General features: G+C 37.7%; 1 protein-coding gene across 4 annotated transcripts in view; it reads right to left on the bottom strand.

The window, feature by feature from the left end:
• The window catches only part of LOC127968162 (eukaryotic translation initiation factor 4 gamma 3), a 70,949-nt gene extending 45,550 nt beyond the window's left edge, over window positions 1-25,399 (bottom strand). Inside the window, exons 1-9 of one of the 4 annotated variants that reach the window (XM_052569114.1) lie at window positions 24,587-25,399; window positions 12,451-12,523; window positions 11,574-11,735; window positions 10,827-10,919; window positions 10,215-10,247; window positions 3,524-3,700; window positions 2,773-2,884; window positions 2,452-2,558; window positions 1,363-1,545 (exon numbers count right to left, since the gene is read on the bottom strand). In XM_052569114.1, coding sequence (XP_052425074.1) covers window positions 1,363-1,545; window positions 2,452-2,558; window positions 2,773-2,884; window positions 3,524-3,700; window positions 10,215-10,247; window positions 10,827-10,919; window positions 11,574-11,735; window positions 12,451-12,523; window positions 24,587-24,750 — 1,104 coding nt within the window. In that variant the 5' untranslated portion in view covers window positions 24,751-25,399. Of the gene's footprint in view, window positions 1-1,362; window positions 1,555-2,451; window positions 2,559-2,772; window positions 2,885-3,523; window positions 3,701-10,214; window positions 10,248-10,826; window positions 10,920-11,573; window positions 11,736-12,450; window positions 12,524-24,586 lie in introns of all 4 variants that reach the window. The other 3 variants (XM_052569111.1, XM_052569112.1, XM_052569113.1) reach the window with 3 other exon arrangements.
• Window positions 25,400-25,485: the final 86 nt, after the last annotated feature.

The following is a 25,485-nucleotide window of genomic DNA, read 5'->3' as shown; positions in this document are numbered from 1 at the left end:
CAACGATATTACCATGTTTTTGGACATGATAAGGGTGCATTTTTTTGAACAGGTACCATGTTAATACATTGTCTTAACAGAACTCAATACAATAAACAGGGTAAAATCAGATGTTTTACATGGATGGGTACCATAATAATACCATGCTTTTTGGACATGGTAATTTCAGATTTTTTTTGACGGGTATCATGGCAATATCATTTTTTTATTTTTATTTTATTTTGACATAAACCTTGGTACTACCATTGCATTTTTTTAAAAGTACTTTGGCTTATCATATGAATATCATGGTATATGTGACCCTGGACCACAAAACCGGTCATACGGGTCAATTTTTGATATTGAAGATAGGACTATTTTTGGCCGAGATTATTACTATTTGAAAATCTGGAATATGAGGGTGCAAAAAAAATCTAAATATTGAGAAAATCACCTTTAAAGATTACTAATTACTTTTACAAAAATATAATATGGCAGTCACATATGATGTCAGATGCTAACACCTTTAAATGAAGTCCTTAGCACTGTATATTGCTAAAAAAAAAATTATATATTTACGGTAGGAAATTTACTAAATATCTTCATGGAATTTTTGGCTATTGCTACAAATATACCTGTGCTACTTATGACTGGTTTTGTGGTCTAGTGTCACATATATGGTAATCCTTCAATGCCACGGTGTATACATTAAAGGTGTTAGCATCTGACATCATATGTGACTGCCATATTATATTTTTGTAAAATTAATTAGTGCTGGTTAAGGTCGAGAGGAACTGCATTGTGGTAGTCACTGTCATTCACACTTCTGCTGAAAAATTTTGCTGCTTGTTGACACACTTTATTGATTCACTTTTTGTGGATTGTCCATAGCCCAAAATATACATAAACATATAATGGTGCAGCCTACAGCCTAACGCTCTCAGTGTGTTCATAAGGATTAGATTGGGGGCAGACTGTGTGAGCTAGAACTAATCCATGAACACCCTGTGTGCCAGAGAGAGAGGGGGGGGGGGGGTGTAGTGGGTGGCTATACATGTCTGGAAAATAGCATTAGACAGGTAAGCTTAAAACAGCTGAGCCAAGGACCCAATGGTAATGAGTAGTGAGAGCTTAAAATGGTGCTAATTATTAAAGACGTGTTAAACACTCACATGACGCATGAACTTGTGTTAAATGCATTAAGCACTGCACTCCATTGAAGTGAATAATTACTTCAAGTATAAATAACTGAGAAAGAACAAATTCTGGCACCTGATAAATCACTTTCCTAATAAATTACTTGTAATTTTAGCTCAGACTACACCTGCCCCTGTTTGAAGTGATGCCATTTTGTGGAGGTAATGGACAATATGTATTTCTTGCCTGTGGAGGGGTGGGTGTGGAGGACAGGAGTCCCGTGGGTGGGGTTGGTGTTGAGGAGGGCCGTCCTACAGGTGGGGTTAAGGTGGAGGCCGGGTGCCCTGCAGGAGGAGTAGGATTTCGGCTTCCAAACATTATTTCCTCTGTGATGTCTTTTCCACCCTGGTTGGGGTCTCGGATCCGAATCTGGGAGAACAATTGCGCAAAACAACAAATAACTCACTAAAGCATCCGGGGTCAATCGCAGTTCCCTAGAGGGTTGTCAGAAGTACCAGTACTTCAGTACCAACTATATTTTAAGTCATCGTTCGCTGAAAACATTCCCCCTTTACATTCCTTTATTAAACCACCAATCAAAAGTTTGAGGTCAGTAAAAAAAAAAGAGATTTGATTTGATGCTTTTTTTTTTCGTAAGCATCAAATCAGTGTGATTAAGAATAATTTCTGAAGAATCATGTGATTTTAGAAATAGTAAATGGAAAACAGTTTCTTTAAATTGTAGTAATATTTCAAACATTAATGTTTTACTGCATTTTTGATAATTTTTTAAACTTCTTTCAAAAATATTAAAACATGTTACCCAACTCCAACCTTTTAAATGTGTCTACTGGGTTCCATTTTTCTATATCCCATCAGTAAACCCCAATACTAAAGAGTTACTTCCCATGATGCATTTTAAAATGTATGTGGCGTTTTACAGGAGGCTGGATGATTTCTAACTGGCTTAATTCTCACTTTGGCATGGGATAAAACACTTCGGCTATGCCAACCTCCCAGCATGCAACAAAACCACCATATCAAACAGTCTGTTCCAAATATGTCAGCAGTTGCATGGCACATACATTGACTACATTCCTGGAAAAAAAATCAATACTTACTCTTCATCTTAAATTCTGGAAATTTAATAGACTAGGATGACATAATTACACAAAAAGCCAAGGCCATACCAGGCTAAAACTAATACTTGATGAATATCACTGTTAATCGTGGGTCTTCCAGCCTTGGGATTAAATCCAAGCCTTATCAGTCTAAAATGAATTGAAAACTAAGTGGATCCCTCTGCGTTTCTAAAACGAGGCTTCAGGTACTCACTGGTTTCTTTTCACGCTTGCTTGGTGGAGGTGGCAGTGGTGCAGGCACTATGATGGGTGGAGAGGGAGGGTACACTGTCTGGCCCGTGTAATATGGCGGCCCGGCAGCTGTTGTTGGAAAAGAAATCAAAAAAGTGAGTCACGTCGCTGTGTGAGCTGCTTTCACATGAGATCTAAACAGCCTGAGTCAATCGCTTTCTGTAAACGGGGTCATTTCTCAGTTAGTTAATCAGAGACACACTAAACTACCTGGAGCTAACACAAAGCAGCTGGGTGTGATGCAAGCACCCTCACACTGAAGTGTAGAGAGGCCTGTACTTGCCATAAGGAGCAGGGTATTCCCCAGGGCCGGGTCCTGGGTAGAAGGTTCCAGACCCTGGCGGCTGGATGGCATATTGCTGCGGGGGTCCCACATAAGGTGCACTATGACGAAACTGAGTGAAGAGGTGGAGAATTTCATTGAAATTTATACGTGTATGATTGCATGAAAATATATTTATTACTATTCTCAGAGCTTTGATTCTATTCAATTCTACTATACAAAATACTAATGCTAAAAAAAACTTAATGTTGGTATATAAACATTAAATATAAATATATTTAATGGATATTTCATTAATTAAACATTTAAACATTTGTTGCATTAATTATGTTGCATATTAAAAAATTTCATATTTACTATAAAATATTTTATACACAATAATTGTATATATGTAATATATATTACAAAAATAATTATGAACCATACAAATTCTAGTATACAAATCTAAATAAATCACAATACCATAGCTAAACTTTAATTCATTTATGCCATAAAAAGACAGCAAGTGATCAGTTGTGTTAAACATCCCATTCAGGTTATATTTATAAATAAATTAAATAATGAAACGGATATAATGGCAAATTGGGTAAAATTGCGTTAAAACATTGAATAAATCTCTTCCAAAAATTCATGATATTTTGGGGGGGGGGGGGGGGGGGTGTTCTCCATCACTGTGGGAACCCTGAATATATTGTGTACATACAATCCATATTTGGTGATTTCACAGTTATCAGGTTTACTGACTCTTTACCTGAGGAATGTAGTATTGGTGTGTCTGGGTAGGAAAGGGCATATGCGTCATAGTCATCATGATGGCCTGGTTGGGGGGATAGACTGTAGCTGTTGGGTTCTGTGAGCCCGGCCGAATGGAGGGGTTGTTGGTAGGAAGGGCAGGCCGTGCTGGCTGTAACTGAGTCCTGTGGAGGAACTGAGGAGGAAGTCAAAGAAATGAGAGTTAAGCAGAAATAGAGAGAGAGAAGAAACCAGTGAGTGTTGACACAAGTCAGTTCACCTCAGGACATTCTCCTGTGTCTGTCAGGCAGTGTATTCAAATCATGAGGCATTTGAATTTGCAGTTAATTGACAATCTGATATTCAGACACTGGAACAGCAGTGATCATACATGCTAGATGAATTATATCAATTCTGTTCATCAAATAGACACAATGAAACAAACATAAGCGCGCACACACACACACACACAGCAGCCTGGAGAAATGAGCAGTATTCTCATTCTCCGCTGTAACAGGGTGGTGGCACAGCTTTGGCACAACGGTTTATTCATCGGGAGAATACTGCATGCCTGCTGGAGGAGTCGTCCCCTCCCCCATCCCTTCCTCCCCCGCTTTCTCTCTATTTCTCTTTCTCTCTCTCACTCCGCACAGCAAATATTACCTCAGTAAACCCAGTCAGTGGGCGCTAGCAGCCGGGCAGCACTGGAGCAAGAGGTGACCTCCCTCTTCCTTTCTCTCTCTCTCTTTCTCCCTCTCTCTACCAGATCCTACACATACTAAAAACACACACCATATGCAGTTTTTTCTCATAGATGGGATTAATAAAATCTGAATATCTGTCGTTCTGTGTGGTTGACTCTTCCATTAGGAGAAATTTTCAATCCCTTAAAATGTTTGTAAGAAAAAAACATTATAGTTGTAAAGGACAGATTGTAATATATTTAGACATTTTATTGTGCCTATTTACTTGTTGTTTTTTGTTTGTGGAATGAATACATTTTTTGACATTTGACAATTATTTTTGGCTTATTCAGACTTTAATATAATTATTATGTTTTGCTTTAGTAAAAGGCTCTCTGAGAAATGCCATTTCTTACTTCCTTCTATTTAAAACCAAATCCATCGATGCAGCATAAATGTACAAATTCAGCACCTTTAACAATAAATGTCATTGCATCTACTGTTGAAACTTCAGGTTGCCTGTTGTGAACAATGTTCAAGTTTATTTGAAAGCCCTAGTGGAGAAATTAAAGGACATTATTTTCTATTGTCTACTGCAGATTATTGGTGCGCTATTCATTCGTGGATGTCTGTCACAACAGACAGATGATTGCTTTAGTAAATAGTTCCAGTAGAAAACAGGTTCAACAAAATGCTGGATTCCAATTAAATAAAAAATCCATCAGACTAAAACCTTGATTATTTCAGCCATGCTTAGAAGATTATTCCATCCAATTCCATTCCTCTTTTTTCAGGATTTTAAATAAAAAATAATATTAAGTGCTAGTATTGTAGTAAAAAATAATTGTTTTCTATCTGAATATATTTTCTATATATTTCTGAATATACAGTCATGGCCAAAAGTTTTGGCAGTGACATAAATGTTGTGTTTTGTAAAGTTTGCAGCCTAAGCTGTTGTGGTGTTCATTCACATTGCAGCACGTGTTTAAGTGTGATTTAGTACTAGTCAGGTAAAATCACTAACATACTAATTAGATTGTAAGAGCAGACTGATTGCTATAATAGGAAGGAAGAAGCGCTTCGGATCATTGTATTCTTGTTAGCAATGGTTACTTCCAAACAAACACATGCAGCCACAATCACTTTGTATTAAATTGGCCTCACATGCAAAGAAATTGCTACAAAGAATATTGCATCTGAAAGAACCATTTCCTGGATCAGCAAGAACTTCAAGGAGAGAGGTTTGACTGCAGTGAAGAAGTCTTCAGGATGTCCCAGATTATCCATCAAGCACCAGGACCATCTCCTCCTGAGGAGTCAGCTACAGAATCGAGTCTCCAGCAGTGCAGAGCTTGCTCAGGAATGGCAGCAGGTTGGTGTGAGAGCATCTGCACGCACATTGAGGCCAAGACTTTTGGACAACAGCCTGTTGTCAAGAAGAGTAGCAAAGAAGCTACATCTCTCCAAGAAAAATCTCAAGGACAGACTGAAATTCTTCAGGAAGTACGAGGATTGGACAGCAGAAGACTGGTGCAAAGTTATTTTCTCTGATGAAACTTCCTTTCGACTGTTTGAGACATCTGAAAAATCAGTTGTTCAGAGAAGAAAAGGTGAACGCTACCATGAGTCCTGTGATGTGCCAACAATAATGCATCCTGAGACCATCCATGTGTGGGGTTGCTTTTCAACCAAGGGAGTGGGCTCTCATAATTCTGCACGAAAACACTGCCATGAATAAAGAATGATATCAAAACGTCCTGTAAGAGCGACTTGATCGGTGCATTTTCACACAGCAAGAGTGATAAAGAAGTGTCTCGAAGATCATTACATTGACATTTTGGATGCGTGGCCAGGCAACTCCCCGGATCTCAATCACATAGAGAACCTGTGGTCAGTCCTCAAAAAGGCGGGTGGACAAGCCGAAGCCCACAAATTGTGATCAACACAGAGAACTAATTAGGCAAGAATGGATCGCCATCAGCCAGGATTTGGCCCAGAAGCTAATATCCAGCAGGCCAGAGCAAATTGCAGAGGTTATGAAGAACAAGGGTCAACAATGTAAATATTGACTCATTATTTAATTTTTTTGCCAATAAAAGCCTTAAGATATGCTTATTATTGTTTTTCAGAATACCATAGAAATGTGGAAACTTAATCGACAAATACGCAGCAAACTTTGCAAAACAAATTGATGTCACGGCCCAACATTTTGGCCATGGCTATATGTTTTAATATATTTACATTTTTTGTCATTTTAAATTTAAGTGTCATTTATTCTTCTGATTGTGAAGTAGAATTTTCAGTAGCCATTACTCCAGTCTTTTGTTTCACATCCGTCCTTTAGAAATCTTTCTAATATGCTTATCTGATGGTCAACAAACATTTCCTATCAGAGTTGAAAACAATCCTGCTGTCTAATAATTTTGTGGATACTCAGGCTCAGGTACACCCATAAACAGCCAACATTATGGTTCAGAATAATCTAAGTCTATCATTAAACAAACCTCTGAGAGATTTCCCAAAGCCACAAGTGTGTGTAGAGACAAGAACAATAAACGCAGCGGATGCTCCTTGATGGGAGGCTGAAAAGTGATTTAACACCACAGAACAGATCCGCTCATGTCTGAGAGCAGAACGGAGACTACATGTTACTGTCTGTGCTCACTCTGTCAGACTGTCAGTCCTCCAATAAAAATGATTTTGAGAGTCTTGAGTTGTGTTCATTATCTGACTATCAAAAAGCTCAAGAAGAACTGGATTAGTTGATTTCGTTAAATACACAGAAAATAAAAGACTGACCCAAGCTGGGTTTCACTTTGTACCCTACAAAACGATGTGGTTAAGGGACTGGACTGGCATGCTTCACTGTCAATGGACGCACTATGTGTGAGATCATGTAATATTCGTGTGGCATGTTGGGGCAACTCACACAGCTCTGACACTAAAACAACTTGCTGAGAGAAACAGCTCTCTAATTAAATCTACGGCATATGAGGACAGTACGCTCTGTTTGCAAAAGGACAAAGGGAAACAACAGATTCAGCGAAAAATTAGCAGAGAGAGAAGCCAAGTAAAGATGGTTAATGGCTGAACAAATGCTCAGAAAAAGATGTGGGAAAGTTCAATTACAATCATCCCAAAAGTTTATTTTTTTATGACTTTTAAAACCAAAAATTTACTTTATTTTTTTATATACAGAACCTGTCCCACAAAACCTAGAATAAATCACATTTTGCTACTAAAATTACTATTTAACTCACTGTGAGGTTGGGTATTTATCCAGTATTTAATACTTCATAAAATATACATTTTTTAAACTGTCATAAAAATTGGTTCATAGACCTTCGGGTGAAAGGTGTAAACAGAGACCTGACAAAGGAAACAAGAAAGAAAAGAAACAGAAGACCACCACTGGAGAACAAACATTGCTTGTGTGTGTGTGTAATGAGTGACTTCCTCTCACTGTGACTCATTCAGGCCGAGGGGATCGAGCGCAGACTGGGGCAAAGACCACTCTGTGCTAAACTACTGTCGCAATGCCATTCAAGTGTGTGTGGTAAAGAGAGATAGTGTGTGAGTGTGGAAATGCCAGGGAGGGATGGAAGCAGAGACTTGGTGTCTGTGTGTTTGTAAGGGATGGAGATAAGAATGAATGCATGTATCTGAATGGCAGAAAGAGAGAGAAAAAGAGCAAGAGTGCCTGAAAAAAAGGGCATGAGAGACTGTAGAAACAGTCCATGCAGAATCAGTGGTTCAACTGTAATTTTATGAAGTAATTATGGCATAATAATTGCGTTGCTATCTATATAGGGTCAGAAAGCTCTCGGATTTCGTACAAAATATGTTCATTTGTGTTCTGAAAATGAATGAAAGTCTTGGGTTTTGAACAGCATGGGGGTGAGTAATTAATGACATAATTATCATTTTGCGGTGAACTATCCCTTTAATGAGGCCAAGGGTGGATTATTTGAGCAAAAACACAGTAAAACAGAAATACTGAGAAATATTGTTATAATTTAAAATAACCGTTCTATGTGAATATATTTTAGCTGAATTTTCAGCATCATTTCTCCTGTTTCCAGAAATCACTCTGATATGCTGGTTGGTTTGCCACTCAAGAAACAGTTATTATTATCAGTGATTTAAACAGTTGTGCTGCTCAAATTTTAGTTATTCTTTTATTTTTTGATAAATAGAAAGTTTGAAAAGAAAAGCATTAATTTAGAACACTTTATTCTTTATTGTAACTTTTGATCAATTTAATGCAGCCTTACTGAACTAAAGTATTTATTTCTTTAAAACAAGTCACTGAATTAAAATATATTCAATATATATCTATCTATCTATATATTAAAATTAATATATAAATATATTTTATCGCAAGTGCTAGAATCTTTCATCATGCACCACAGAGGCTCTGACCTATATGTTCTTCATTTCTCTTCCTCTGACCAACATTCGACACTGGCCAACTATTCCAACCTCTGCTCTCTGTGTGTGTGTCACTCCCTTTCCACTCTCTCCTATTTCTGTTTGTTTTCTAATGGCCGGTAGGCATCAGTTTTACCCAGTCTGCACTGGAAGCGAGCTGGGACTTGCCACAGCCACAGGGGGAAAATGAAACCTTAACTCAGCTCTATTAACATCAGCACAGATGTCAAAGCTTCTTTCACTGCTGCACATTACATAGACAAGTACTGTTCCATAAGTTGAATCCCTCACAGACTGCTGTAAATTATTAAGTTTTTTTTTTTTACAAAAGTATTAAGGCACAAAAAGTCCACTGTATATTGTCCATAATGTAGCAATACATGAAACATCACACACATAAGTAATTTTTCTGATTCTGAACCCACTGCAAAATACGTATGCATGGGAAAATTCCTGATAGTGGCTGGTTTTGTCTGCCAAAATTCACCGATTGACAGCACCTTAACACTCAAGGAGTGGTGGCATTTTCACAACTGCTCGGCAAAATTTCACAGACGAAATCCAGTCATCTCAATAGGAATCCACATTATCAGGAGTTTTGTGTGATCGCGAAAAAGTTTGGTCACATGAATCCGTCATATTCACTAATAGAAATCTGCTTGATTTGAAAGTGACTTCATTAATTGCTACACTTGACAATGAACAAAAGAGCTCTTGCAGCAATCCCGCCAAAGGTTTGCTAATGTGACCGCACCTTAAGGCTTTCCTTATAGTTTGCGTCAGTATCGTACTGCAAATCTTGTTTTTTCCTGTGATTTTAATTCTGGTGCAAATAAATTTAAGCCACTGGAAAGAGAGAGAGATGTGTGGCAGGTTGGGGCAGAAAGTCACAAAACTTTCCTTACAGGTCAGATGCGTTCTGATGCAAAACGCATAAACAAATCATAAGCAACAAATGACAAACAAGTTTCTCCTTGTAATGAAACACCAAAGCACAGCAGAAGGAATATCTGGAACACACACTCTCATGCATGTACAGACAAGTGTAAAGCTGCCCAAAGCAACTTCCATTCTAATGATCTTAATGTCCTCTGAATGCATTCAGTTACGAATTAAGCCCAGTTCTTCTAAACAGGTACAACAATATTTCTACTCCGGAAAGTAACACACTGAAGTATTTCATCTTATGAAAGGTGACAAGCATTAGCAATCAGCATCAGTCTTCATCGCACATCTGCTCATCAGATAACATGAATACAAAACACCATCATTTAGACGCTCCTCCAGAAAAGACAAGAAACGGATGAGTCAGAGGAGATACTTCTAGTGTCTGCTTCTCAAGGACGGGGAGCTTGTTACACAGTCGAGCTAACACATGAATATGTAATATGAATACATCTCTAGTCATAATGGTTCATAAAACTGAAGATTTCTGCACCACACTGCATCACCAAACTCAATGGTTGAGCTATTACTTTATGAGGATTTGTAGTAAACTGAATACAGTAGGTGTATTGTAAGTATTTATATTACACATACAATAATATCATAAATTATAAATGGCAAAAAAAAAAAAGAATTGTCTGTGGGATTTACCTGATGGTGGGTCGGCCGAGGCCCCGTCACGAACTAATAGAGATGGCAGCATCAGGAGCAAGAAAGGAAGAGAAAGAATGGCGAGACAGTGAGGATAAGAGATGATTCACCTTGGATAACTTTGCATTTCCATTACAAATGAAACAAGAACAGCAAGAGCAAATCCAGACACTTAAAGGATAAGCCCACTTATCAGGAACAATCTCACGGTAACACTCCTAATTTTAACTTTTTTTAATATATTAATGAAGCAAGCCAAATTATGTGTGGTATCTTTCAAAAGTCTGGTGTAAGAGTGAAATTTTAAAGGAATGAATACTTTATAATGTTGCAAACAATTTCAATTTCAAATAAGAGCTTTTCTTTTAAACGTTATATTCGTCAAAGAATGATGAACAAAAATGTACCACGGTTTCCGAGTACCAAAAAATTATAAAAAAAATAGTGTTTCTTGAGCAGCAAATCAGCATATTAAAATGATTTGAGGAACGATTTATGACCCTGTATATACATCAGTGCAACTGCATGTTCAAGGCCATGCAGAAACGTAGTAAGGACATTGTTATAAAATTATTTAGGTTTTCTTTGCGCCAAAAAAAGTGCAGTGCTTACCGGCCGAGTTTGCGGCTGTACGTTCATTGGCTGCGTCTGTGGCGAGTACACCAGAGGGGCGGAGCCTGCATTCTGAGCTGGGTTGTACGGAGGCTAAGAAGTGAATCATAGACAGCGGAAAGGTTACGCAATTTCCTTTTGAAGCATGATATATAGTTTCCATTCACGGCACAGGATTCAAAATAGTAAGAACTCATCATTATCTGAGTGTGTGCATACTGACTTCATTTCTTTGTCAGACAAAACCCAGGTGAATGCATTAACCTCCAATCAATCCCCAGCTAAATAGTTTATATAATAGTGTCTGTGGAGTGTGTATATATCTGCCCAGTGTGTGCGTGTGTGTGTGAAAGTGGTGGGATCATTACAGCACCTGTGTCGGCTGGAAACACTATTTATAAAATAGCGACAGTGTTCCTTCAGGCTGGTGGTAACCATGGTGAGGAGAGCAGAGCAAAAATCACTCATAACACAAAACCACAGCACTCTGTATTGCGAGTGTGTGTGTGTGTGTGTGTGTGTGTGCCAAAACATCAGCTGTCTAAATGTAGTACACAAGTCTAAATGTCACAGTTAATTCAGACCCCACTAAAGCAAAGCACATAACTCATTTCTGGTACAAAATAAGGTGACCCAAAAAAACATGGCTACACCAAAATGTAATGAGTTCCCCTATTTCTTAAAAGATAAAATATCAGGTGAATAAGCCTAAAATTGTAGACTGTTGTGTAGGGTGTTGGTACTCACCCCTCCACCTGTCTCCCAGCCCTTTAGGATGCGGTACGAGGCGGCGGCAGGGACCGATACCTGAGAGAGGGCTGGAGAATGGCCGGGAGGGGTGCCTGCCAAATTAGGGTGAGTTTTGCTGAGGTCGTGACCTGGGTATGGAGGACCAGGGTGTCTGGATACCTGTGGAAGGACAGCAAACAACATTTACACAACATTTACAAGCTCCTTTCAGTTATACATAACAATGTTGTATATTCCCCTGGTCTGCAGTTTATTCTTTATTGTTTCCATTTGCATATTTTATATTGTTTTATTTAAATAACACATTTCTTGAAAAAATTAAAAGAATAATTAAGAATGCATCAATTTAAAAAGTAACATTTATGTTACAAAAAATATATATATTTCAAATAAATGGCACAGTTTCTAATTTAGTTCACAATAAAGCAGCCTTTGCTCTATTTTTTAAATATATGCAGCCTTAGCAGGAAAAAAATATTTTTTTCAAAAACGCTACAAAAATTCTTGCCAAGCCTAGACTTCTGAATGACAGTGGGCATATAAATAAACAGGTATAATATATTAATTTATATAACAAATATTTCAATTTTGGAATGTGAGCGATGTTAAATATATTGATAAATGGTCTATTTTAGGTCAACAGCAGTCTGAGGAAAATCTTGCTAATGCAAATTATTCAAAACTAGTTAAACTGTCAACATGTATATATCTAGTATATATCTAGCTCAGACAGACATATATATATCAACTGCTTATATTAATAATGACAAAAGAACCTATGTACAATAGGACCACACATATTCACTAAAAGTATGTTTCTGGCCTCAGGACTTGTCTATGTATATACACATTACATGTGTGTGAGATCACTCACACTGTAGACCGCCGTCAACCCAGAGTGGGTGGGAAACATGCGCTCCTCTAGTGATAGCGCTGCTCGAGGGATTCTGGAGAGGGTAAAGTTAGAGAAAATCTTGCTAATGGGTTTGAAATGTCAATTTTAGAAGCCAAGAAGGTCAAAAAAACAAAATATTAGCCACCAGCAAAACATACAGCGTTGTGTCTCCTAATACCAAGCATTCAGTTCATTCAGCGATAATGGTGCAAACTCTTTCACACCAATTAATATTACTGTCAATCCCCTTCAGCGACTTCAAGAAAGTTAACACAAACACATTTTCTCCCTCCCTTCTTCAAAATGTCCAATTCAGTTTTTCAGTAGACCCCGTACCTCCACAGGCCAGGAAGATGCCAGACCGAAATCCTGACATGGAATTTCAAATATGTGAGAAGCGGATCAGCACCCTCTTGGATACAGTGTGTTTTCTAACACATGAAGCAAATGGCAAATGTTAAAATAATTCCAGAAAGGCAAAATCCAAATACTGTTACTGAACCACCAAAACGGTCCCATCTGAAGCTTATGCACATCTTTACATATGTTGTTCCATTCCAAGAAACTTATAGCAGATACGTTCAGGTTGCAGGTGGTGAGAAAGACATGGGAACCTACAATCTGTATGATATCATCATGGTTTTACCACCAATTATATGTTGAGCAACATATACTCATCACTCATCTGGTCTTGCTTAAAAGAAGTCTTCCAGCAAGGTGAAAGAGTTCATAATGAACTCTGCGCTGTCATACCTCCCTGAGGTGTTCTGTGACACGAATGACAGGGTCGCGCAGATATACAGTCATAGCCACGGATAGCTACGAAGATGGATGGATGTGACAGAAGAAGAGAAAGAAAATATCAGGAACCGGCTCCGGCGGTTACAATATCGGTGTCTATAAGTGAGAGATGAGCAGATCACATGGTTTCGGGGAAAGGGGAGGAGGTCTGGCTTTCCTCCTCCGTGCGCTTCATGCACTCATGGACACTTTCTAGTCTTTCGGTGAAAACCTGCCTTCCGATTTGCGCTCTCTTTCCCATTCCTCCCCCCTTCTACCTCTTTGGCCTTCTGCCAAACTAAACTCTGAGGGGAAAAAGGGGGGATGGGGGAAAGTAAGAGTTGAGAAAAAAACAGGCAGGAAGAGAGGTATAATGTGTGACAAGAGGTTTTCCTTCATTTGGAACAACCCAAAATGAGTATGTGAATGCAGGCTTGCATGTAGGGAATCTGACTTCGGAAACCTTTGTTCCAGGTCATCCTCCTAACCCAAGTTCAGAGAGGTGCACCTGAGGAATGCGGCTTGGGAGACGACCCACAAGGCTATTTGATCAGGTTAAAACTGACAGCTGACACTCGTGAAGCTCTGGCAGGAAACAAGGCATGCCTTACTGGAATTACAGGCTGATCTGATTCATGTGTTCGCAGTTCGGCACTCCATTGAATAACCAAATCCCTTTGCATGGTCATGGAAGTGTTTTGATAGCACGACACGCAAGTGTGTGCACACAGGTGTGAAGAAGTGAAGAAGGAATTTCCCCATTTTCCAAAAGCAAACGGTTAGATAAAACATCGTGTACAGAACAAATGTTATGTTTCCAATCTATTCAGTACAGCTCCATTTTGCTTATAAACCAAAATGGGAATGTCAACTCAATTTAGGAAATTTGGGAGGCAAGTCCATTTAGGTGAAATACGGTTGTACATTGGACTTCCAAAAAGAGCAGCCCACTAAAAACAAGTAACATTGCCAGGACACCCATTTTCAAAGAGTAAACTGGGTTTTTGAAACACTGAGACAGTTGTTATTAAGCATCACTAAAATATCCTATTAGAGGTAAATTCTCTGGAGAGTGATGGTCCTTTACTCTCTAAACATTAGCTCTTTAATTATTACTGACAGTTGAATGAATACATAGGAAAGCAAAGGATGAGATGGCAAAATGTGTAGCCTTAAACTTTCATGGTAGCTTACTGCAAATCCAATTAAGCACCATATGGAGTGACAGATAGAAGGGAACTGTGGAAGGAATGAACAAACGAAAGAAAGAACTAAAAAAATAAAGAAACTGAGGAAAAGGAAGGAATGGAGGAAGGAATCGACGAAGAAACAACCTTAAAGAAGGAAGGAAGGAAAAAAGGAAGGACAAGGGAAAAAAGAAAGAAAAGTTAGATATACCAGAAGTAGATTGTCTACGTGGCAGACAGAGGGTCTACAGCTGAGGGAGGGAGAGAAAAAGAGAGAGAAAGCTCAAGAGATTTATTGCTTGAACCTCAGGCCAGAATGTGCTAGAAGCACAGCATGATTTTCAGGACTGTGTTCTATGACCACATCTCATGTTATGATCAATATACACACATACACATGCATTCATATATGTATGCAATGTATGTAATGCACTCTTAGAGGAATATGGTCACTGGGCATATATGACCCTGGACCACAAAACCAGTCGTAAGTCGCTGGGGTATATTTGTAGCAGTAGCCAACAATACACTGTATGGGACAAAATGATTGATTTTTCTTTTATGCCAAAAATCATTAGGATATTAATTAAAGATCATGTTCCATGAAGATATTATGTACATTTCCTAGTAATATGCATAGCTAAGGACTTAATTTGGACAACTTTAAAGGCAAATTTCTCAGTATTTGATCTTTATGGTTTTGTGGTCCAGGGTCACATATGTAAAAATCATTAAATGCAGTTCATGTTGTGTTATTGCCAATACAACAACTCTTACCGTTGAGAAACAGAAACCTTAAGGTAAAGTGTCATTGCTTGTTGCTTATTTTGCAGACAACTATACATAAGAGTTTATTAGTTCTCCCCAAAATTAGAAACACTGCAATTTTGTGTTTGACTATCCTGACCAGCAACGATGGCTTGACCAATGGCGTGAGTTTGGGGCGGGGTTATCCATTTGCCCGACCAATAGCATATGGAGTGTTTGACAAACCTGTGTGAAACAGAATTTTTTTTTTTTTTTTCTGTGTGGTAACATCAGTTTAGTGCACAAACAAACACTGCACCTTACTGTTAACATGAAATCAAAATGAAACATTCTTAAGGTCTTAAGGCCTGTTCACACAGGTGGAAAAAGGTCTTAAATTGATTCCAACAAAATTGTTCTCCTGTGTCATTATTATCATTATATTTGTGGTGTAAACTCCACCAAAGACTATAGAAATACCCAAGAAACTCTTATAGTTTTGAATGCGGAAAAATGCACCGATCAATATGTCTGCTCTATTGAACGAAGCACCGCCTCTAAGTAAAAGAGTTGGTTAACCTAAATAAGTCAGTGCATCACTGCAGCTGCCGTTATTAGTCCCGGTTGCTATAGAAAAAGTCAGTGTTCTTGAGATGTGCGCTCAGGACTGCACATGTGCAGTAGGCTGATCTAGCCTGAGAAATAAGCTAATGGTCATTGAGCAAAATAAACAACATTTATGATACAGTTCTTGTCAGATTTCATTGGTGATTTTAAATATGGAATTTAATCTTAAGCTTGGTGAGCAGTTTTTGAGAATTTGATGTTTCCCGATTCGAAGGGACATACTTGCATGCCCGAGAGGAAATTCAAAGATGGCTGCTGAGTGATACGACTTGCCTTAAATGGACTTTGACTCCACTTTTATCATAGAATTAGAACAGTTGTTAATGCTTTAAGTATCATTCTTAGGTTGAGTGGGCCTTTTCTGTGAATGACTGAAGAAAGTTTTATCTTCATAATCTTACACTAAAATAATTACCTGAGGCGCAGTAAGAAAATAATTATTTGTATTTTTATTTTTTATAAACGAATACCGGTACTTTTATACAGAAATGATACATTAAATTGGTTAAAAGTTTAAAACTTAAAAAAAAATATATATATAAAATATATATATATATATTTATTTTTTTTATAAATAAATGCTGTTCTTTTGAACTTTTCCACAAAACTATTAAGCTGCACAACTGTTTTCAGCATTGATAGTAATAAATGTTTTTTGAGGACCAAATCATTTCTGAAGGATCATGTGACATTGATAACTATAAATTTATTAAAAATGTATTAAAATAGAAAATACGATATTTCACAATATTACTGATTTGACTTATCTGATAAAAAAAATGAATAAAAATGCAGCCTTGCTAAGCATATGGAACTTCTTAAAAAAATATAAACAAAAATCTGACTAAGCCCAAACAATTGACCAGTTCCACATTTAATTTCGACATCAAGTGGAAATGCAAAAAATGTGTTGAAACAGGTTTCTCGGTAGTCCCGCCCCCAAACTCATGCCACTGGCTGAGCCAGAAGCTAACACGTCAAATTGCACACTACAAACAGCTTACTTGTGGTCATCTCTACGCATAAAACTGAGATCAGATAAATGAAAATCACCTATTTCACTTTCAAGAATGAGAGTTCCTTATTCCTCCTTGTTAAGCATCTACCTTTTAGGCATTCAGGGCTGATTGTGTGTGAGGGAGATGAAAAGGGGAAAAGCAGGTGACAAGATGTGCTGGAACTAAGAAAGAGGCTACGTTGAGAGGTTTGGGTTCGCGGCAGGCGGTGTGTGTGTGTGTGAGAGACTCTCTGTGACCTAGGCGATTGTTGGCAGGCGGTGGGAAGTCTCACACTCTGAATGCTAAGCAGCGCTGCCATTGTCTGAGGGGTGTAGCGCCAGTCGCATATGTTACCCGTCGCTCTGGCAACCACTCCCTCCAACACCCCATCCCCCCTCCGCCTTACACACAAGCTCTCGACGCAGCATCATCACCAAAGGCACATCCCACGAGTAGGAATCCCATCCACTAGGTCGATTTTCTCGGTTAGATGAAGCAATATAGTGACTCTTTCGCATAGGAGGGGGCTGTAATTGCGATTTAAGCAATCATAAAATCTCTACAATTGGAAGACAGTGATATGCATTAAGTGATGTAATCACTTCCATCCAACATAAGTGTAACCATGTGTGCACACAATGGTTCATTTTTATGCCCACGTGTGGTTTGTGGTCGATGTTGATCACTGCTGAACAGCCTGAGCTGATATAATACGATTTCCAATTACAAAGCAATAATGACTCTTTGTGGGAGATATAAAAGCTTTGTCATAGAGAACTACAGTCTGAAACTGATTGGGAAGATCTCAACAAAGCTGAGATCACCGGGTGATACACATGGCACGATATGCCAATGTAATCAATGAAAAATTAGAAGTTTGAAAAACACAGTTAAAACAGTCTGGACTTTCTACATGGTAGGGAAACAAAAGCAATTAAAACAATCAGTTTAAAAGAAAACCAGTTCCTAAATGTTTTAAGTAAATTGGTAAAAATGCATTTATGTTTAATATAATTATGGCTGGGATATATACTGAATATTCGCAATATTATCTCGATACCTTTGGGCGATATATCGTATGCGATGATCACGCGCATCTCGTCAGTAAAGCTGGTTCCCTGATTAACGGTAAATCAGTGTTAATTTCGTTGACTAAATATTTTCGTCATTATTTTCGTCACGAATATATTTTTGCGGACGAAAACGAAACGAAAACTAAAAAAGAAGGCACTGATGGAGACTAAAACTATGACTAAATTGATTGACATTATCGTCAACGAATAAAGGACGAGACGAAAATAGACTGTGACGAAAATCAAGCAGACGGGAGAGATGCGAGGAATGAACAAAAGAACCGGCAAAACAGAACAGACTGCATGAGAGAAGAGAACCAATCAGAGCCTGACTTATTGAGACGTGAAGCGAAGGTTTTCAGTTTTTAAATGAGCTCCCGGGAAGAGAGCATTCGAAGAGGTGATGTCTAAAAGAGCGACAAAATGTCCACAGCTCACTTCACGTTTGATGACGAACAAAGCATGCAGATCGCTCATTCGTGGCAACACAACCAATTTGAAAAGACATTTACAGACGAGCCACCCGGACATTTTCTCAAATGTAATTTCACAACGTTGTTCTTTTGTTTATTGAGCTAAGCAAAATTGGAAGACTGCAGTGCATAGATGTTGTAGCATTAAATATTACGAACTGAAAAGTACTGTAAAATAGCCCCTTCCTCAAGTTAGATGAGAGCACAATACTAATACGTAATATTATGATACATACATTTGATTAATACTAATGTTTATTATATTTTATAATGTTCTACTTGTTGACAATATCACAAATATTTCTACATTAGTCATGTGAAACGTGAATGTTCACATCTTATCATTATACATACTAATCTAGCAATATTGTAGTATTTAAAACATACAATATTGCTAGACAAATGAATACCTTATAAAATCTTGTTACTTTTTTTATCCATCCAACTTATTAAATGTTTACTTTAAATGTATGCACTCCTTGTTCAGCTCAGCTGTAAGCTTTAAGGTCCTGGACCTAACTTTATTTTTCTTTTATTGATTGGCAGCTAGTTATTGTTTACATTATCATGACAGTGTTTGTTGCTGCATAAAAGCTTTTGAATCGAAATAAAGACACAGTTGTGTTGAAATAAAGTTGAATTTGTGTTTTATATATTTTGATTAAGTTTGTTTCCTATACCAGCTGTAAAAAAATTGTCTAGTAAATCTGTTATTGATTTTAGTCTTATTTTATACCAAGCAATTTTAGTCGACTAAAATACCAAGCAATTTTAGTCGACTAAAATAAGACTAAAATTAAAACAAATCAGATGACTAAAACTTGACTAAAACTAAAAAGAATTATAGTCAAAAGACTAAGACTAAAACTAAACTAAAATATTGTGTCAAAATTAACACTGCGGTAAATCTTCATCACCTGTTTTCAGATGGAGCGGCATTTAATAGACAGAGCCGTAATGCCGCTCCCTCTGAAAGCAGGTGATGGAGATTTAGCAGTAATCACAGAACCGCTTTACTGACGAGATGCGCGTGATCATCGCATGCGATATATCGCCCAGCCCTAGAAGACCGTAAGGAAAGTTTACACCTTTCTCATTTTACGAGTATAACACGCACATGTGTATATTTGGGTGCACACTCTGTGAAGATCATCAAAGGTTTATATTTACAGCTAGTTTTTGAAGCGGCATGCATTTTAGCCAATCACAAATACATCTGTCGAGTGCATGAACACAATGGCCAATCAGAGATAAGTTAGACATAATTTGTTCTTGTTTCAGCTTTTTTTCAATATAAGCTCTGTATGCTTGCAAATACTTTTTTTTATAAACAACAAAGTGAGAACACAACGCAAAAAAAAAAATATTCATTGAAAAATATGATGATATATATTGAATATGTCTAAATTTGGGGAAAAAATTATGAGAAATATAGTTTATTATCGTATTTTTTTATATATTTTTGCTATTATATTTTTATTATATCATTAGTATGACAATCTGAGAATACATTTTTAATTTCAGAAATAAAGTTTCTGATGTTTTTCATAGCATTAGGCAATGACTCAACCTGACATGACAAAACTTAAAGATTATATTATCCAGCATGATTTTAGAGCATTTTCTCTGATTAATGCCAGAATTTTGCTTATTTGATTAGTAAGACTTCATTTTAAATAGATCTGGGGAATCAAAAATAAAGATTTTTCGAATAATGTTTTTTTAAATGATGTTGATTCGATATCGATTTTCAAAAGCTGAGAATCAAACTTTTCCAGTATTTATTTCAACACACATTTAAAACAAGATCTGATTAAAAGGGGTCATATGATGCTTTTTTAAAGATCATTATTTGGTGTATTTGGTGTTATAGAATATGTTGACATGCTTCAGTGTTCAAAAAACACATTATTGTCCAAATACTGTACATTATTGTAGGTCCTCTATGCCCGCTTCTCTCAAACGCAACGTTTTCTTTCAGAAGTCCCTCCTTCTTCTAACAAGAGCAGTCTGCTCTGATTGGCCAACTAACCAAGTGGTTATTGATTGGCCGAACACCGCAAGCACTCGTCGGAAATGTAATCCACCTTTCCATAATCGCGAGCTTCAACTTTCAAAATAAATGGAAAGACGGTTAATAATGTCCTCAATTTTACTATCAGTTCAAGCCTGAAAGGGGAACAGAGTCGCGTGATAGACACCGTGATGAAGCTTGTTTGTGTTTCCAGAACACAAGCCACGGACGTTTAAGACAGCTGACTCTAGTGTGTGACCATCTCTCTCACTCGCACGCAGGCACAAACATACAGATGCCATGCGCAAAACTCCGCATTTGAACAATCAATTGCAAATACTTAAACTTATAACAAATCATACTTAAAGTAGCTAATTCAGAATCGCCAGATTGTCAAAGCAAAGTCAGAATAACCTCCTGTCCTAGGTTCACGAAACGGTCATCCATAAAATGCATTGCTGTTCTGTTGCAAGTAATCTTAAAGATTCCTAAATGCAACTACTTTCGGAAGGCCAGTGCTTTTGCTTTCACCTAGATCTACACACAGCATCTCCCTGACATGACTGCTTCAACATTAACTGTGGTTACGGAAACCATGCCTTCTTTCTTTGCATGAACATTTGGGCGGCATTACGCAAATATTTCCAAATAGTGACGTAGACATGTGGGGGCATTTTAGAACAAGCCGTTTTAGGGGGCGTGGCACATTTGATAAAGAATATCTCTTTTGATTTGAGACTTTAGTTTTTCCAACTTTACAGAACTTATTTACGCACCAAGAGCTTTTAACACTTCAAAGAGAAAGGCAAATTTTAAAATCGCATAATATGTCCCCTTTAACGTGAATCTTATCATTACTCTTCCCCACTCACCCTTTTTTTTTTTACCTTGCGCAATGTTACAACTAAAAGCCTGTCATTCATTCAGCGCTTATCATAGTGGAGATATTGTTGATGAGAACCAAGAACAAAGCCATATGCGTGATAGGCAATGCTCAGGTGAAATGCTTTAGGAATACAATAAATCTGCAGAAGCATTTGATATGGCGCAATGATTTCCGCAAACAGTGAATGAAAGGCAGATGGCACGGAGCACTGTTTTACTAATGTACATGCATACTCAATCGCGGACAACGCTCACAGTGTCTTCTCACTATATGATAATTTTGAATATAATCTCCAGCTGCTCTGGGAGTCACTTCATTAGCATTTTACCGTTTCAATTTGAGAAAACCACCGTCATATCACATACACAATAGCTGCAAGTTCTTCATGGCAACCCATCAAAATAAAAGTTTAGTTTAACGCTAAGAAACGTCAAAATATATTACTATTTAGCAGTTTTAAGACTCAATGCTACTTTTGCTAATAAACATTAATAAATCTTTATTTTTAAAGGAATAATCACATTCGTTTCTTTTTTAATTTTAACCATTAACCTCTGTTGTGCAGCACTTTGTTTGACAAAAAAGGGTTTAATTTTCATTTGATTAGGATAAATTAAATTAATTTTTTATTCCTTTATCTGATTATCAGAAAAATTAAGAAGAACATTTTATAGTCCCCTGTTATTGTTTAAAAAAAGTTTACAAATATACCATATAAAAACGAATAGGTTTAAAATACAGGACGGTGGTTCTTAATATATTTTTATTAATTCACCAATTGTAAACTGATGTTTACTGTTAATTTTTTTTAAATATCAATAGAATTTGTATTAAAAATTTATTCACTGAATGTAATGGAAACAAATTGTTCAAATTGAATCGGGACATCTGAATCGATATACAACCCTAATTTTAAACATTTCAACTTCTATTTTATCGAACTTATTTGTTTTTAAAATTAATTATAATTTCGAAAACTTTATTCTCAGGTTTAAATTTGATTGTTGTCTCAAGACTTTTGGACCCCACTGCAAGTCTTTACCATTAAATGATTAAGGCACATGAAAAAGAGCCAAAGGAGTCACTATGCCACATTATGCTGCTGAGGAAGAGCTAAATCAGTGTCAAACCAGTGCATGCAAAAGACAAACAAATGATGACATCCTGAGCAGTGCACATCCAGAGTTACAAAAATAATCAAAGATAGATATAGTGAGTGAAGAGTGGTAGATTTCCCTATTGATTGATTGATATGCTAAGAAAACAGGATGTCACCCGTGCTTTGAATGAGGCATTCAATTTTCAGAAAACAAATAGTCTGAGGAGTATAAAGTTTCATTTTCACTCTACTAAAAACTGCCGGATTTGACAGATGTGCATTTGTTAATTTCAAACAGTGACAGTTGTTAATTTCAAAATAACAAAAACTGTTGAATAATATATACGTGTTTGGCAGAATACATAAAGTCATACAGGTGTATTGACATAAGGCTGAGTAAACAATGACAGAATGTTAATTTTTGGGTGAACTCTCTCTTAAAGCTGCGGTAGGTAACTTTTGACGCTCTAGCGGTTAATAAACAGAACTGCCTGCGTCTTGCAGAAGAACATTGTAGCCGGAGCTACTTCTCTCTGTTTATGTCTATGAAGAATCACAAAGGTACTGGGTTACTCTGCCGCGGTACCCCCGAAGCAATCTAAAATAGTCCGAATATAAACACTTATTATAGGTGTAGCCTAGTGATTCAAGACAAGGTAAAAACACAGTTTGGAAAATGGATTCATGGTGTACTCGCTTATTATATACATTTTTCTATATTTTGAACACAAACAAAGTTACGGACCGCAGCTCTGATTGGTTGTTTTTTACCGGGAGCGGATGACTTTCTGCAAATGGCAATAGGACCACTGGGAGGAGCCAGAGGAGCTTGATTTTTTTCACAGATTATCTGTCTCATATTCTACTGTCAGGACATAATGACAGGTTTAATAAATATGTAAAAAATATTTTTTGACAAAAGTTACATACTGCAGCTTTAAACCTGTTTGAAAACCTTCATTATTTGTGCATTTCTGTTTGGGCTACACTTAGTTGCGCAAAAACGCCACACTTCACCTTTTATGTACCACAGCAAATCATGCTCAGACTTGCAGAATGACAAAAATTGTCAAAGAGCTCAAGAGGGTGGCCCAGATTTGCAGTATGCCTATTGCTCAATAACTTAACTTGACTGTGTCTAAACAGCCTTTACTTGACTGATTACCTCACGTCAAATCATGCATTGATTCCTATCATACATTTAGCCTGACCCACACTAATGAGCAATGCTTTCAATATGTGAGGTGATTCTATTCCAAAAGCAGACTAGAATGACGTAGCATCATATTATTTTGTATGAAAAATGTCTTAAAAGGTGATGACAGCAAATCAGCTTCAAATACAAGCAGTTATATCCAAATCTTGTACTCATTTCTAGACATATTTAATGTATGAATGGCTTAGGCTAGATAATAAGATCAGCATGTGTAAACAATATAACGCTAAACTTTCTCTAAACGAACCTCTTTTCTGAGCAATTATTTGCAACTAGTTTTAACCAGCTCGTCCCTAAGTTATAGTAGCACGCACATATATGAACTCAATGTCCCTCAAGTTCACACAGGTGCTCTAACATAACCACAGGTGTAGCGGTTTGCCTGTCGGATGGATAAACAGACAAAAAAAATCTCATAAACTCACACTCAAGATGGATCATATCTCTAGAAAATAATATTTTATGAACTTGCAGTTGAGCGTATTTGGCTCAAGCCAACATGTAGCAATTCATACCACCAGTGCAATGTCCTATTTTTGCCCCTAGCAACCAGAAACAACACCCAAGCAACTGTATAAATGCCATTCATGGGTCTTTCAAAGGCCATATCTCACAAGTTCCTTAGAAAAAGCCTTTGATCATAAACCTACGAAATGCAGCAGGTAACTAATACAAACATGCACAGATTGTAAGTGATCTGAAACTGTAACAGACCCTGAGCACAGAGCTGGGATTGTGGAGTTCTATTAACAAAGCAAATACAAGGAGGACCAGCAAACAACAACAGACACTAAAGAATCCCTTTGATGTAATCAATGCACACCCCCTTACCACCCTGGTCACGTTTTTTATATTAATATTAGTAGTAATAGTAATGCCATCTTATATTAGTACGTTCATTTCATTATCATAATCAGGTAAACATGCAAGGTGATGTGATCACAAAGCAAAATCCCCATTCGTTTCCCCATTGATCTGTGCTGTGGGACACAAGGGGCTTTGTTATGAAGGATACTGGGTAGGCTGCACGGCTGACGGCGGAGGAGCGCTCTGGGCTCCCGGTGGTAACGACACGGAGGTCAGCGCTGCGCGGAGTTGCGTTGGCGGTGCCGGTCCGGTTACGTGTCCACTAACAGCGACGGCGGCCGGTTTCGGGACCACTTTCGGTGGCAAACTCATTGCAGAAATTTAAACCAAAACAAACAATACGCAGCTGAAAACGATCGCACGTTCCAACAATATCTGGCCGTTTCTTCTCTTTACGAAGGCCGGAACGTGTGTATAACCTTATGCCATGGATTTCATTCAGATCTGGCTGTTAGTACCAAAAATGTCATTTTATCTTTGAAGTCGGCGGCTGTAGCTGCTCTATGCATGGGGACGGTAGGGGGTTTGTATCCCCCTCCAGCCACCCTGGATCTCTCCGGTCGAATTGTTCTTCTCCGCCTCCTCAGATGACCGTCTCGCGGTTTGTTTGCTCCGCTTTGCGTAGTAGCATCACATCAGCGAGTCGCATTATATGAATTTCTCATAAAGATGGGAGACTTCGTTCAACATGGCGTTGTTGCGGCTGCTTCCAGCAGTCCGGCTGGACGGACGGCTCGGTAAACCTCGGGTGAGTTCGGCGATGCTCGGGTTCACCTTACGCCACTTCGTATCGATGAGAAGTCCGACACACTTCCAGGAATCGGTTCTTTCGAACAACTCTCTTTAAAGATGCGGTTCGTAAAATGATTCAGTGGCTATTTAACGTCGTGACGTACTAGACACCTCACGTCGTCCCTGACAGAGCGCTTAAAAGTTTATTTGAGCTTTTACACCCGATTTTATTCTTTAATAATTTTTATATTCTTGTATATTATTATTATTAATAAGAACGGAAATGCACCGTGCATTTACACAGTACAGTACTTG

This window comes from Carassius gibelio, chromosome B11 (assembly GCF_023724105.1).
Source record: "Carassius gibelio isolate Cgi1373 ecotype wild population from Czech Republic chromosome B11, carGib1.2-hapl.c, whole genome shotgun sequence".
In the NCBI taxonomy this organism is placed as follows: Eukaryota; Metazoa; Chordata; class Actinopteri; order Cypriniformes; family Cyprinidae; genus Carassius; species Carassius gibelio.
Note: the sequence above shows the minus strand (reverse complement) of the source record. Positions and strands in the feature narration are given on the sequence as shown.